At 61.5% G+C, this 13,826-nt stretch overlaps 3 protein-coding genes across 8 annotated transcripts; 2 read left to right on the forward strand and 1 right to left on the reverse strand.

Annotated features, from left to right (window-relative positions):
* Positions 1-59: 59 nt before the first annotated feature.
* BNIPL (BCL2 interacting protein like) lies at positions 60-2,186 on the forward strand. 4 transcript variants are annotated; one of them, XR_008745002.1, is made up of 9 exons: positions 60-347; positions 563-648; positions 726-895; positions 973-1,107; positions 1,217-1,319; positions 1,403-1,534; positions 1,633-1,719; positions 1,796-1,966; positions 2,045-2,090. XR_008745002.1 is itself a non-coding variant. In XM_005244329.4 (9 exons), the coding sequence occupies exons 1-9, from the start codon at positions 60-62 to the stop codon at positions 2,085-2,087; spliced, it is 1,143 nt and encodes a 380-aa protein (XP_005244386.4). In that variant the 3' UTR covers positions 2,088-2,186. The 4 variants fall into 4 exon arrangements, 3 of the variants coding, with proteins under 3 accessions (XP_005244386.4, XP_055648242.1, XP_055648243.1); XM_005244329.4 differs by having other exon boundaries at positions 1,868-1,966; positions 2,045-2,186; XM_055792267.1 differs by lacking the exon at positions 2,045-2,090 and having other exon boundaries at positions 1,796-1,983.
* Positions 2,187-2,295: 109 nt separating this feature from the next.
* On the reverse strand, positions 2,296-7,115 carry CDC42SE1 (CDC42 small effector 1). 3 transcript variants are annotated; one of them, XM_055792269.1, is made up of 5 exons: positions 6,960-7,115; positions 3,961-4,158; positions 3,765-3,875; positions 3,458-3,532; positions 2,296-3,320 (listed from the first exon to the last, which is right to left on the reverse strand). In XM_055792269.1, the coding sequence occupies exons 2-4, from the start codon at positions 4,012-4,014 to the stop codon at positions 3,461-3,463; spliced, it is 237 nt and encodes a 78-aa protein (XP_055648244.1). In that variant the 5' UTR covers positions 4,015-4,158; positions 6,960-7,115; the 3' UTR covers positions 2,296-3,320; positions 3,458-3,460. The 3 variants fall into 3 exon arrangements, with proteins under 3 accessions (XP_055648244.1, XP_027652391.1, XP_005244343.1); XM_027796590.2 differs by lacking the exon at positions 6,960-7,115 and adding an exon at positions 6,010-6,541; XM_005244286.4 differs by lacking the exon at positions 6,960-7,115 and adding an exon at positions 5,817-5,974.
* A 2,104-nt stretch (positions 7,116-9,219) lies between these two features.
* MLLT11 (MLLT11 transcription factor 7 cofactor) lies at positions 9,220-13,281 on the forward strand. Its single transcript, XM_027796619.2, has 3 exons — positions 9,220-9,442; positions 9,586-9,723; positions 11,354-13,281. Exon 3 carries the CDS (start codon positions 11,361-11,363, stop codon positions 11,628-11,630), a length of 270 nt encoding a protein of 89 aa, XP_027652420.1. The 5' UTR covers positions 9,220-9,442; positions 9,586-9,723; positions 11,354-11,360; the 3' UTR covers positions 11,631-13,281.
* Positions 13,282-13,826: the final 545 nt, after the last annotated feature.

Genomic DNA, 13,826 nt, shown 5'->3' on the forward strand with positions numbered 1-13,826 from the left:
TCTTGGCTCTTCTTCCATGATGGGTCTGGCGTCGTCCCACTCACCCCAGGGTGCCTGGCATGGCCCCCACCCTCCCAGGGGGTGAACCGTCTCTTTTCCTGGGGTGCAGACCCCCCTGCCAATATCCCCTCTGGGTCAGAGGAGCATTTCAGGGCGGGGGGGGGGGGGGGGCTCGGTGTGGCCGAACCCCCAAATCCAGCTCAGCCAGGAGGAAACCGGTTGTGCCACCACGAGCTGTGGCCTCTGCCGGCTGCAAATGCGGCCAAACCAGTTTGGATGAGCCACCAGTGCCGTCACCGGAGCCCTTCATCTGTGGGGAGCCACAGGGGGAGAGAGGCTCCCCAGAGGTGAGCAGCCCCGGTGCCGGGAGTCTCTGAGGACTCGTAGAGGGTTGAGTGGGGCCGCGACGGGGTTCCCTGCGGAGCGTCTGGGCCATCTCCTTGCAGCGGGGTGTGCCGTTTGCTTTCAGTTTGCAAACAGGGCAGGATGGGTTGGAAATGGGGACAGTTCGGTAGGGGGAACACCTCGGGGACTGGTCCCCACGGGGCTGGCGTCTCTGCAGGTGATGGCAACAAGGATGGCCACCGTGATGGCCACCGGGGATGGCCTGGACCTGAGCGAGGAGTGGCAGGATGAAGACTTCCCTGGGTAAGGGAGCGATGGGAGCGGCACCCCCAAACCTGCTCCCCAGCCCGGGGTCCCGCTTGACCCCCTGTCCCTGCCAGGCCCCTGCCGGAGGAGTGCCTGGGGGCCGGGGGTGCCCTGCGGCGCATGCGGAGGCGGCTGCCGGCGCTGGAGCGGACCGAGAGCACCGATCGCTCGCCCGACGCCAGCATCGACCTCGACCTGGATGCGCTGGAGACACCCACAGGCAGCGACGGCTTCGAGTGGGAGGGTGAGACCCGGCCGGGGTGGGGGCGCGGGGACCCCCGGTGCCTCGCCGCCGGTGCCGTGCTAACCGGCTGCCTGCAGAGGAGCTGCCGCACGCCTGGGCCTTCGCCGAGGGGGCTGGCAGCCGGTGGGAGCCGGACACGGAGGACGAGCAGCCGGAGGAGAGCGTAGATCTGAGCGTGGTGGAGCCCTACAGCCGAGTCCTCTCCCACGGGGGTAACACGGGGCCGGGTGCCCGGGGTGGGACTCCTGGGTCCCCTCCCTGAGCACGCGGGGTCTGGGGGGGACGGCAGGCGCTGGCTGTGCCACCCTCCACTCTGGCCAGGGTACGACAGTGAGGGCTTCGGCGCCATCCTGCTCTTCGCCGCCTGCCACCTCCCGGATAGCAGCATCCCCCGGTACAGCTACGTGATGGAGAACCTGCTCAGGTGGGGTCCCGGGGGGACGGGATCCTTCCCATATGCCCTATGCCTCAGTTTCCCCAAGCTGATGGGTTGCACCACCCCTCCAGGTACATCATGGGCACCCTGGAGAGGACGGTGGCCGACCGCTACATCCTGGTGTGCCTGAGCGGGGCGGCAGCACGGGGACAGATCCCCTCCTTCAGCTGGATGAAGCGGTGCTACCGAGCGATGGATCGGCGGTGAGCGTGCAAGGGCTCCCAGTGAGCGTGCCGGAGCGGGGGTGGCAGCGAGCGTGCCGGGATGGCGGCGAGCCCTGGAGCATCCCCATCCTTCCCAGGCTCCGGAAGAGTCTCCAGGCTGTGATCATCGTCCACCCCACCTGGTACATCAAGGCGCTTGTGACGCTTTTCCAGCCCTTTCTCAGGTAGGGCTGCTTGCACCCACGTGTGCAAGGCCTTGCACGAGGACCTTCGCCTCCTCGCCGGTGCCTCCTGTGCCAGCTCCTGGTGAACCAGCCCCATCACACAAGGGTGTAACGAGCTGGGGGGCCTCGGCGCCCCCATCTCCCCCAGCCCCACCTTCAGCGGCAAGGTCCGGTTTGCTGCCAGCCTGCGGGAGCTCTCCCAGCTTGTCCCCTTGGAGCCGGCACACATCCCCGAGCCCGTCCGGCGGTGAGCCCCCTCCCCAGGGCTGGGGTTTAAGGGGGGTGCATGCATTGCCTCCTACCAATGCTCTTCTCTCCCCCGCAGGTTAGAGCCGGGTTGGGATGGCAGCCGGGCTGCGACGCGGTGATGGGGACGCGCAGGGACGCACAGCGGTGGGATGGGGGGCTCTTGGCAGACCCGACGCCGTCCCTGAGCACCCACGGGTGAATAAAGGACATGGATGGGTGCACGGTGCCCAGTGTGGGCGGTGGGTCTCGGCTCTTCTTGGCAAATCTGGCAGTACCAGTAGCAGAGGAGGGAGGCAAGGAGCCGCGGGCAGCTCACGGACACACTCCTCGGGCCAGCACAAGGGTTTTATTTCAAGGTTGGGTTGTTTTTCCCAGGGGAGGGAAAACCGAATCAAGCATCGGCACTGGCTTACCAAGGCCAAGCGCACCGTGGGGCTGGAAAAGCACGGCTCCGCACAGGAGCATCCCAGCGTGGCATGGAGCATGGCGAGGAGGAAAGCCTCTGCCGCCTGGCCGTGATGCCTGGCACGTGCTATTTAATATTTAATCCCGGCGCTATTTAAACTATATACACCCGCGCCTGAATTCGGGAGCCCGAGTCCCTTCTTGGGTCGGGCCCCGTCCTGCCTCGGCCGGTGCTGGTGAAACGCTGGTGGCGATCCCGGGTGGAGGTGACCCCACCACAGTCCTGCCTCCGAGGTGGCGGAGGCTGCCTAGTTGGTTTTTTTGAGCTTTTAAAAAAAAAAAAAAAAAAAAAGAAAAAAAAATCCTAAAAAAAGAAGGAAGGTGGCAGTTTACCGGCGGTGGAAATGCCAGCTGGAGGCACCGTGGGCTTGGTGGTGGTGTCGGCACTGAGCCGCTGCCGGTGAGACACCGAAGCGTTGGGCTTTAATCCCAGTTTTGCTCTTCCACGCCTTCCCGGGAGGACACCAAATCAGCCTCCGCACCAGGACAGGCCCCAGTCCCCTGGGAAAACCAAGGCACCGTGGCCCAGTGCCAAGAGGGGCCCGTGGGAGACGCTGGTGTGGAGAAAGGGAAAAGGGGGAGGATTTGGCACATCTTGGCTGCGCCCGGCAGCTCCTGGCACGCTTCGTGAGGGCAGCTGCGTCTTTTCGGCTGAGATGCCGGTCGGGTGCGAGGTGGGGGCTGCTGTCCCTGCTCCCTCCCCGCGTCACCGACCGATGCCTCCGGGAAGGAGGGGTTTGCTGGGGGGAGGGGTGACAACCAAAAGCCACCGGGAGCTGGGCGAGGATTGCTCTGCATAAATTACCGCGGGGTTAAAGCGCTCGAGGTCGGCTTCTCCTCCGGTTGGGAATCAGGCAGTTCAAATTTGGGCTGAAAAAGCCAGGAATCTGCAAAGTCCAAGAGGCTGGGTTACAAAACCGCACAAGCGGGGTCTCCTTTTGGGTGTGTTATTAGCGGTGGTGCCTTGGAGGGGGGCAGCGGGTGCTCGGGGCTGCCACAGCTGCCCGCGTGGCAGGGTACTCACAGTCTACAAGACCCGGGAGTTGCTCCACTGTCGCTCCCGTCCACCCTTGGACCTCATCTCCTGGACGGCGCCAGTCTGCGGGGAAGGTGCAGAGATGTGGCATCACCGCCATGAGACCCACCACCCCCCTGTGCCATCCCATCACCCAAACATCAGGCTGCGTCACGCCAACCATGAGACCCAGCACCCAACCATGACACCCAGCATCGACACCCACCACCCAACCGTGACACCCAGCGCCCCAACAGTGACACCCACCGCCCAACCATGAGACCCACCCCCCAAACCGTGCGCGTGGGTAGGGTACCATGGGCAGGCCTTCGCCTGCGGCCATGTCACCAGAGCCAATGTGCGTCAGGTGGACGAAGTTCATGGGCTCCCCGATCATGGAGCGGTCGATCCGTCTCCTCCTCTTCTTCTGCAAGCAGATGAAGGCCATCAGTCCCTGCTGAGCCCAGGACCCCAACCCCCGCCCCTGAACCAGCCAGGCTGAAGCTACTCACCGGCTGTGGCTTCTCTACGACACAGCAGCCCAGCTTGTGCCAGAAGTCACTCATATTCACGGCGGCCAGCTTCCCTCCGTGCCAGGCTGGCTGCCGGTGGGGGGCCGCACCGGTGCAGAGACCCCCGTGCAGGGTCACTCCATGGGGACAGGTGGGGGGACCTGATCAGGGTGGCACGGCGTGGAGAGGAGCAGCCAGCTGCAGGTGTGAAGGGAGGGGTGATGCCTGCAGTTCTGACTCCCCAAATCAACACCAAATCCATTTCCTATCGACCGAGCGGAGCCAGGAACCCCTGGCATCGCTCAGCCACCCAGAAGAATTGTCCCCGTGACCAGGGCAGGATCCGGCCCTGGCCCCAGTGCAGGACGCGGCTGAGGGATGCTGCGGCAGGATGGGGGGGGAACGGAGGCAGCCATAGCAAATCCCAACTCCCTGAGCCAGGCAGCTATAAATATCCCGGTCTTTCCGAAAAGGGGCCGGAGGTTGAGCTCTTCCGCTCCGGCTCAAAAAGCAGATGGGGGGGGGGGGGGAAATAAACAGGGGCTCTGCCTGGCTGGTGGGACTGTACCCCAAACACCCACAGCCCCAGCTGGGGTAGCCAAGGCAGGTATGGAAAGGGGGATTCACCCCCAAAATGGGTGCTCCCCACCCCAAGGAGAGACAACTTTTACGCTGCAAAAGCACCCGGCGGCACGCACAAAACTCACCCGCCCACGAAGAGCTGTGGCCTGAGCGCAAGCTTATATCAGCCGCCAGAGAGTCCCCACGCCAGCGTGGGGGGCAGCTAGCAGCTGTGCCGAGACAAGGCCAAGTTTTGCCGGAGCTCGGCCGCGGTGGCAGATGGGCGCCGGACCCCACCGCGCTGGCAAACAGGAAAAGTCCCTTCCTCTGCCCCTGCACCGGTGACACCGGATGGGTCCAAAGTCCGCGGCAGCCGGCCGGCGCTTCCTGCCCGCAGCGGGGAGGAGCAGGGCCCGTGGCCGTGACTGCTCGGTGTCGGGGCCAGCAGACCCCGAAATGCAGTGCTAAGCCCCCCTTTGGGTGCCCAGGGATGCTCCGTCCCTGCGGGATTGCATCACCTCGGCGCTGTCCCCATTCACAGCCTTGGCAGGGCCAGCGGGCAGGATGCGGCCTCAGGGTGACCTGGCTGCTCCCCCGAACGACCCCACGGCCGCGCAGCACCTGCGGCCCATCCCCTTGGCGTCAGGACACCGAGGGGGAGCGGGTGCCTGGCCTTGCCCACTCCCCCACTGCACTGCCAGCCTGGGGCCCAGCCTGGAGGCCAAGGAACGACGGAAGGAGCCCCCACCAGAGCCCCCTGTGCCCCTCACCCTGGCGCCTGGGCCCTGGCCCGCAGCCCCCCCCTGCCACAAGTGCAGCTGCTGAGAACGGGCAGGTTGTGACACGTCTGGGGTGGCGTAAACCGGGGCCGTGCCCACGCCAGACCCGCGCACCAGCACCCCCCAGCACCCCCTGCCAAACTTGGCCTCTCCCCCGGGCTGTGGACGGACGGACGGACAGACGGAGCGGGGCGGGGGGGCTGCCTTTTCTTTCTAGCCCCATTTCCTTAGGAAATGAGGCTGCCGGAGCCGGCCCCCGCCATAACACCCCAGCTCGCTGTCGGATCCGGCAGTGCAGCGGAAAGGCCTTCGGGGTGGGGGGGTACCCCCCAAATTCAGCATCGCAACCAGTCCCCAGGGCGCTGGAAGAGCCTCTGCAGGGAGCCCCCCAGGAGCAGGCTCAGCCTTGTACAAGCCATCAGTGAACCCCCGTACAAACCCCGAGGGGTTCAAGCTGCTGCAACTCCCCACTTGGACCCCTCCTCCCTGCCCCCAAACCCATCCCCCAGCACCCACCAGGCCTCACGTCCCCGTGCCCAGTGAAGGGTGACGGCTGGGGCCAGATCCGGCCGCTCTCCCGGCTCCGGGTGGTTGTCGGTGGTGGGTCCTGCAGGCCGCAGCCGCCCCAGCTCCCCCCAGCTGGGGGTCTCACGTGCCCCCCTCCCCGTTTGCCCACCCCTGCGCTGAGTTGTGTCCGGTCTCAGCCCACCTGGGTGATGGGGCCTGGCCCTTCAGTGGCCCCCGGGGAGGGCGGCTCATGGGCCCGTGCCGGCATGCACAAAATGACTTCCCTGTTGGGAAACCACCGCTCGGCAGCTCTGCGTCACCGGCGGGGGACCAGGGAGAGGGGGGAGGCTGTTCAGTGGGGCGGGGGGTTGCACTGCAGGCCTCCAGCACCGGGGGTCACCCACCCCAAGGGTGCCCACTGGGGTCCCCCCAAGCTCAGAGGGAGGGCAGTGTGCGGGAACGGGGCCGTGCTGGACAAGAGACCTGGGACCCCCCCCGGTTGCAGGCCCAGGACCCCCAGGATGGGGTGCCAAACTGGAGGAGAACCCCCTTTTGCGTGGGATGGTCACGGCTGCCAGCCTGGGAGCACTGGGTGCCAGCAAGGGTGGGGGTCCCGTGGGGCTCGGTAGGGCTGGGAGGCGGCAGAAGGGCTGGAGGCCCTGGGGGTCACTCTAAGGCTGGGGGGTCCCGGCTGGGCTGGAGGTCCCAGAAGGGCTGGGGACCTCAAGGGTCCTGTAGGGTTTGGGGGTCCTAGTGGGGCTGGGGGGGTCCCGGTGGGGCTGGGGACCCCTGAGGTCCCAGCAGGGCTGGGGGGGTGCCAGTAGGGCTGGGGGGTGCCAGTGGGGCTTGGAAGCCCGGGGGTCCTGGTAAGGCGGGGAGGCGACCCGATAGGACTGGGGGTCCCGGTAGGGCTGGGGGAGTCCGGACAGCGTCGGGGAGTCCAGACAGGGCTGGGGGGTCCGGACAAGGCCGGGGGTCCCGGCAGGACTCCCCGGTCCGACCCGAGGGCTGCAAGGTGGGGGTCCTCCCGCCGCCCCCTGCCCGTCCCGCTGCGCTGCCCGCCTTCCCACGGCGCGATCGAGGGCCCTTCCGCGGGGTCGCACGCCTCGGGGGGGCCGCTCCCGCTCCCGCTCCCGGTGGCGGCCTCATTACCTGCCCCGGCGCAGGGTGCGGGGTCCCGGTGCAGGTCCCGGTGCCGGTGCCCAGCTCGCAGCGGCCAGGCGTGGCCCGGCGGGTGCGGGACGCGGCGCTCCCCCGCCGCCCGGCTCGGCTCGGCCCGGCCCGGCCCGGAGCACAGCTCCTACCCTGGCCGCCGCCGGCATTGCAGCGGCCGCCGCCGGGCCGGGAGGGGCCGGCGGGGCCGGGGGTCCCCGGGGCCCCGGTGGGGATGGGGGTCCTGGGGTCCCGGTTGGGCTGGGGGCCCCCGAGGTCCCAGAAGGGCTGGGGGGGCCTGGTAGGGATGGGGGTCCTGGCAGGGCTGAGGGTCCTGGCAGGGCTGGGGGTCCCAGGGGTCCTGGCAGGGCAGGGGGTCCCAGGGGTCCTGGCAGGGCAGGGGGTCCCCACCAGGGCTCTGTTACGCCCCCGTTGCTCCGGAGCCTTACTCCCACTTGTTCCGCGGATGTGCCAGAGCCCCTGGGGGACCAAAGCGCCCAAACGGGTGGGAACCCCTGGGCCACCCCGCAGCCGGCGTCGAGCAGCGTTGCACCACTGCCAGCTCAGGGCCCTTCCGCTTGCACAATGCCTACTGCCGTGCCACCGCCACCCGTCACGCTCCTGCCACTGCCATGCCACGCACCATGGTCCTGCCACCACCGCTGCCATGTGTCACTGTCCTGCCACTGCCACCCGTCAAGGTCCTGCCACCACCACCGCTGCCTGCCATGGCCCTGCCACTGCTACTGCTCATGGCCCTGCCACCGCCACCGCTGCCTGCCACAGTCCTGCCACTGCCATGGCTGCTGGCGAAATCCCGCAGCCCCAGCCACCGGCCAAGCCGGACTGGGACCCTCGGGGTGTCCCCAGCCCAGCTGGAGGGACCCACACAGGGGACACTCCTGGGTGAGCCCCAGAGCGTCCCTCCCACACCAGCCCCCAAATCCCAACCATCCCCATCGCTCCCACTCCAGAAACCCCAAACAAGGCAGCACTGTCCCCGCTCAGTCGGGTCTCTGTCCTGAGCCATCGGGGCGGCCCTGGCTGATAATACCCCGAGTGTTTCAGGCGTCATTTCAGCTGAAGAGCCCTTTTTTTTTTGCTTCTTGCACTGCCAGAGGACATTGTCCCCCCTACCCCCCCCCCCCCCCCAGTGATATGTCTGCTGGGCCTGGGCAGCCCTCCTGAAAACACCGAGTCCAAAGCCGCTGCGGTGAAGCGATTTCGGTCCCTGTGGCAGAGAGGGACCCCGCATCACCGGGTCCCCCATCTTCACCTGCAGTGTTTGGCTTCAGGTCCCTTCTCAGGGAGGGACATCACAGGTTTGGGTTGTCACATGCAAGCCACCCCTTCCATTAGGTGACACCCCAAAGCAAAGGGCTCAGGGAAGCGGATGGGTCACATCCATCTCCCTACGGAGTCACCCTGCCAAGCTGCACCCCGTGGTCTTGGGAATCCCCGAAAACACAGCAGCTGAACCCCACAGAGGGATCAGCATCCTCCACCGGGCTCCTGGTTGGCATTTCCGCGCACTGGGTGTGGCGGGGCCGAGCTGAGACCGGGTCTATTTAGGAGCAGAGGACATGGGATCCTCCTGGCTCACAGCAGCGGCAGGGAGAGGAGGAGGAGGAGGAGGAGGAGGAGGAGGAGGAAGCAGCAGAAATAGCATGGCTGAAAGCTGAGCGCTGGTGAAAGGGCTTGGCAGCAGCAGGAACAGGCTGCACACAGGGAACAGGGAGGAAAAGGGAGAAAAAAACCACCCTAAAGCCCCAAAGGAATGTTGATCCTGGGCAAATCCCAGGGGAGAGGCAGGCGAGGGCTGCTCTCAGCCTCTCAGGTGTGTGGGTCCAGCCTGTGCCCCCCAAAAAAGGGTGTTTTGTGGCTCAGCGGGGAGATTTGCAGGTTGGGGGGGCTGCATCGGGGTTTTCTTTGCTGCCCCGCTCCCCAGGGTCACCATCCCTGCGACACACATCAGCGCAGGGGCCATGGTCATGGCCCAGTGCCCACTGGTGCTGGGGTGGGGAGTGGGGGGCAGCAGGGCTGCACGAGGTGCCCCCCCCACCCCTTGGCTGGAAGCAGCCCTTCTCCCAGCCCTGGCCGTGATGCCAGCTTAGGGTGTCTCCCTCCTATTTCTAGCTCCACGTCTGGCTTCAGACACAAAGCCAAGATATTTTTGCCGTGCAGCATCAGGACCAAACACCTCCAGACAGCCACACCACAAAAAAAAAAAACAAAACCAACAACCAACCAAACCTTATCTGTTTTTTTTTTTTTGCATCAAACCTCCCTGTGCTTGACTTGCAAAGTGCCCTCCTTCAGCCCGAGGTTTGGGGGTATCGCAGCACCCCATTTCTTGGCATGCAGGTAAAAAGAAACATTTGCCAGCTCCTTGGAGGCTGAAATCAGTCCGTTATTCCCCCAAATCCTGAGCTGAAGACTTCAGGAGTGAGCCAGGAATCGCTGCGGAAACGCTCCCATCCTCTGTAGGTTTAATATATCCCCATCTTGGGGGTCCAGCGCACAGGATCCCCTCCTGCGCATCCGCGTCTGCTGTCCTCCCCCTCCCCAGCGCGGGTGGGAGCCGCTGACTCATCTGCCCATCGTTTCCCCCCCCCCCACGACGAAGGGGAATTCATCGAGCGGCTTCGAGGGGCTGCATTGCAGACCCAGACGCACCAGCAGACAAAAGCATCGCTGCGACGCCTGCGGCTTCCCAGCACAAAGAGCCCGGCCGACATCGAGCTCATCCATCCATCCTCGACAGGTAAGGGACGGTGGGATGCAGGCAAGGGAGGATGAAAAACAAGGGAATGCTTTTATTTTAGAAGAGATTTGGGTGGAGCGGGGCATTGGCACCCCAGGATTTTTTTTGAGGGGAGGGAGGTAAGCAACAGCCAGCAGGTATGAAGTGGATAAAGGTGTTTTTGCCCCCATGGGATGAGCAGACAACACTGATCCAAGGGGAGATGCTCTTCCTCAGGGGTGACATGCAGTACAGGAGGGTGGGGGTTTTTCCTAGCACTGACTGCCTTTTCTGGATATTTGACCTTTTCTTTATTTCTAGATTAATAGGCTCCCTTTTCTGCCCTTGGAAGCTTTAAAATCCGTTGTCCGCAACATCTGTCACCGTTAAATAATTTGCTGCTGTTGTGCAGAAAGATACCCAGGGATATATCCCCGGGGAGGAGGCTATTTAAAAGGACTGTGGCTCAGTTTACCCGGGGGGTTGACACAGGCGCCTTTCATAGCCTCCGAGTTACATCGGGAATCTTAAAATTAGCAGCTGGTCACCCCTCATCACAGGGACAGGGAGTGAGTGAGGGCGTGATTCAAGGTATGTCTGAATCATCCTTTAGGATTCCGATTCCCAGGGCTTGAAAGGGGGGAATCAGTGGGAAAAGGAGGATATTTTGGGTCAGCCAGTTGATTTTTTTTCCCCCCACCTCCATTGCCAAATGCGTGGAGGTGAATGACATAATTCTGCCAGGGAAAAGCAAGTCAGCGCAGCAGTGACTCAGCTCAGGCCGTACCATGCCAGGGAAAAAGCTGAACCACATCCCCTCCCGCTCTTTCCCAATTCTCAGCAGATCAGGGTGGGGTTGCAGGAGGGATCTGCGGCATGGCATGGCATGGCATGGCGTGGCATGGCATGGCATGGCGTGGCGTGGCATGGCATGGCATGGCGTGGTGTGGCATGGCATGGCATGGCGTGGCGTGGCATGGCATGGCGTGGCATGGCGTGGCATGGCATGGCATGGCGTGGCATGGCACCGGCAGGGTGGGTGGGGTGTGATGGCAATGCTGAGCGATGCTTCTTCTAGCCCCTTCTAGAGGATTCGGTCATGGTCCCCTGGGGCGATGCGATGCCACGCAGGCTGGGGAGGGAGGGGACAGCGGCTGCTCTGTGGGCAGGGGGGGATGCAGAGAGACCTCCCCCTCGCTACCCGCTCCATGGGGGGCTCAGCACAGGGAAAGGGCGAGACCCTTTTGCATGGTTTGGTGGAAAAAGGGTTCCTTTGGATGCCAGTTCCTGTCCCTCCTGGCAGAGCAGAATGTGGGGGACACTCCACCTTTGTGCGGGTGGGGAAACTGAGGCACAGGGCAAAAACTCCCATTGCACACCCCTCCAAATTATGGCTCAGAGAAGGGCCGTGATCAAGGCCACAGCTGAGACCAGTGGCAGGGCTCCAGTCTGCATTTAGACCCAGCCTAAAGTCAAACCTCCACGACACCATGCTCTCCTGCCCCATCAATTTTTTTTCAGTGTGTGTGTGTGTATATCCTGTGGGATTTGGTCAACATGGCAATGCCTGCGAATTGCGGCCACTTTGGGGCAACTCCTGTGCCTTCAGCAGAGCTTTTCTCCTTTCCCCTCGCCCCCTTCGCCTTCACAGCCTGAAAATGCTGGACACCATCAGCAGCCAGTATGATTCCTTCATCTACTGGAGGATGCCAATCCCGCAGCTGGACGTGGCAGAGCTGGAGGGGCTGGGGCTCAGCGACATGGCCCTCTACAAACCCAAAGGAGGGCTGGGCAAGCTCGTCGGCGAGCAGGATCAGGTCAGCCAGGACATCTCCCAAGAAGAGGACACACTGCTGCAGTTCAACAGCTTTAATTTCTGGAGAGCTCCTATCGCTAGCATTAGCTCATTAGATTTTGATCTAATTTGAAGCCCTCCTTTCTGCTCCTCCTCATCCCCCCAGCCCTCTCCCTCTCTGCTAGGCATGCGAGGATTTGATTTTGTTGTCAGTTTGGAGGGTTGTTGTTTTTGTTTCTGGGCAGTTTTTGACATCGCTAATTAACTCAGCAATTCACCCCAGCCCTGATGGTGATGGACTCCCCACAAAGCTTCAACCTCTCGCCACCACCTCCCTCTTCCCTTCTTGCAGTAGTGCTGGAAACGCCACAACGGTGCAAGCAGGGGGTAACAGCGCAGGGGGCAAACACGAGAGGAGCGGGCAGAAACAGCCACCCTGTTGCCCCATGTCCACATGCCAGCAAGCGCGGGAGGTGCTGGGGGATTTCTGCCACCACCCCACACCCCGTGGCTGTGTGACCGTCAGTGTCCCCATGCTCTGGGACAAGCGTTTGAGCTCATTTCTCGTGTGCTTTTTTAAGACACTCATTTGTGCAATGGGAGCAGCGCAGGGCTGATGGGAATCGTCTTCATTTTGCAGAAAGCATCATCCCTGCTCCTCTCCCAGGGATGCAGAAACCCTCTGTGCTCCCCTGGCCCAGTTTCTCCAAAAGCTGCTTCACTCCTTAACCTTTCCCTCAGGAATGCAAGGTGGAAGAGGCAGGGATGTGCCCAGGACATGAGCACAAACCTCTTGAAAGAAATAGTCTCTTTGAGCTTTGTGGCTTGAGCCCAAGCAGGAGAAATTATGGACATGAGGGTACATACACATGGAAATGCTCCTACCTTGTGTGGTGGGGTCAAGGCTGGATGTTCACTGCCCAAAATTTGATTTTTTTCTCCCTTTTTTATCCCCCACATGCAACTCCTGACTGAGACAGAGGCCGGGTACATCATGCGGTCCAGATGGGTAACAGGGGCTGAGCTGAAAGATAGAGAATTTAGTTTGATCTTCCCCTGAAAATAAATGTTTCTGGTTCCTCACCCAATTAATCAATGCCTTTAGAAGTAACAACAAAAAAATGCTGCATTCACTCAAGTGGAAGCCTTGCATTTTCCTTGCGGAGGTTTTCACCTGTGCTCTCTGCAGGCTGAGATTTATTTCTAAGTGTCATCTCAAAATGGGGGGAAAACTACTCCTGAATCATTTTTGGCTTTTCAACAGTTTTTTTCCCTAAGATTGTTTCTGGGCGAGTGAACATGGCTGGTTTATCTTCTTGAATGTGCTGGTTTTGGGGTTTGATTGGGGTGAAGTTATATGGAACATCCCAAAACTGTCCTAAGAACTGGGGGGGAAATACATGGCTGGGATGAGGCTGAGGCAGCACTTAATAGATGCCTCCCCCACCCCCCCAAAAAAAAAAAAAAAAAAAAAAGGCAAATTGTGGAAATCTGTGCACTCTATTATGAAAAGGGAGCGCAGCTCTCCTGTAATCTCCAGAAACAACCCAGCCTGCTGACTTTGAACCACCCATGTAAAAAACAGAGGTGAAAAATGTAAACTTGCCTATGCAGAGCTGTTTGATTTCTGTGCTCCCAGCTGGGAAAATCTGCAGAAGTATTTATTATGAAACTTTAAATAAAATGATTTAAAAACACACACATTCCTGTGGACACTTAAAAAAATCAACGTAGACCAGCATCAAGTTCTTTCCCTCATTTGCCATTAAATTGTTTTAAATCTTTACAGTGAGTTGAGAACTGACATGAGAACACATACCCACATGTCTTTGCAAATGCTGTGAAGGATTTGAGTGTGGAAAAACTAAGCCAAAGGGATTATTTTAAGAACATTAAGGGTATTATTTAAACTTCAGCTTGTCCAATCCTCACAGGAAAACATCCCAGAGGAGAAAAAGACCCCAGGGTTTCACAAATACCTCAGAACTGGCACTTGAGTCATCGGGGGCACCTGAGGGGGTAATGCACCACAGAGAAAGGGGCTTAGACACCCTGAGGGGAGCCAAATCCTAGACAGGAAGGCACTCAGGGGAAACTAGAGATAGAAAGTAGCTACGCACACATATGCATACATATATACTTAGCGACACAACAGACCTAAGGAAAGGCCGAGGGCTCTACAAGACGCACAGCCCCAACAACCCACCCCAGGGAGCCGCATCACCCCGAACACACGCGCCTGCCGCCGCCGCCGCCGCCGCCGCCCTTTTATACTTGGCGCCTAAACGCCGCTGCCCGAACTAATTTCAGGAGCGCATCGAGAGCCTCG

This window comes from Falco peregrinus, chromosome 19, assembly GCF_023634155.1.
Source record: "Falco peregrinus isolate bFalPer1 chromosome 19, bFalPer1.pri, whole genome shotgun sequence".
Lineage (NCBI taxonomy): Eukaryota > Metazoa > Chordata > Aves > Falconiformes > Falconidae > Falco > Falco peregrinus.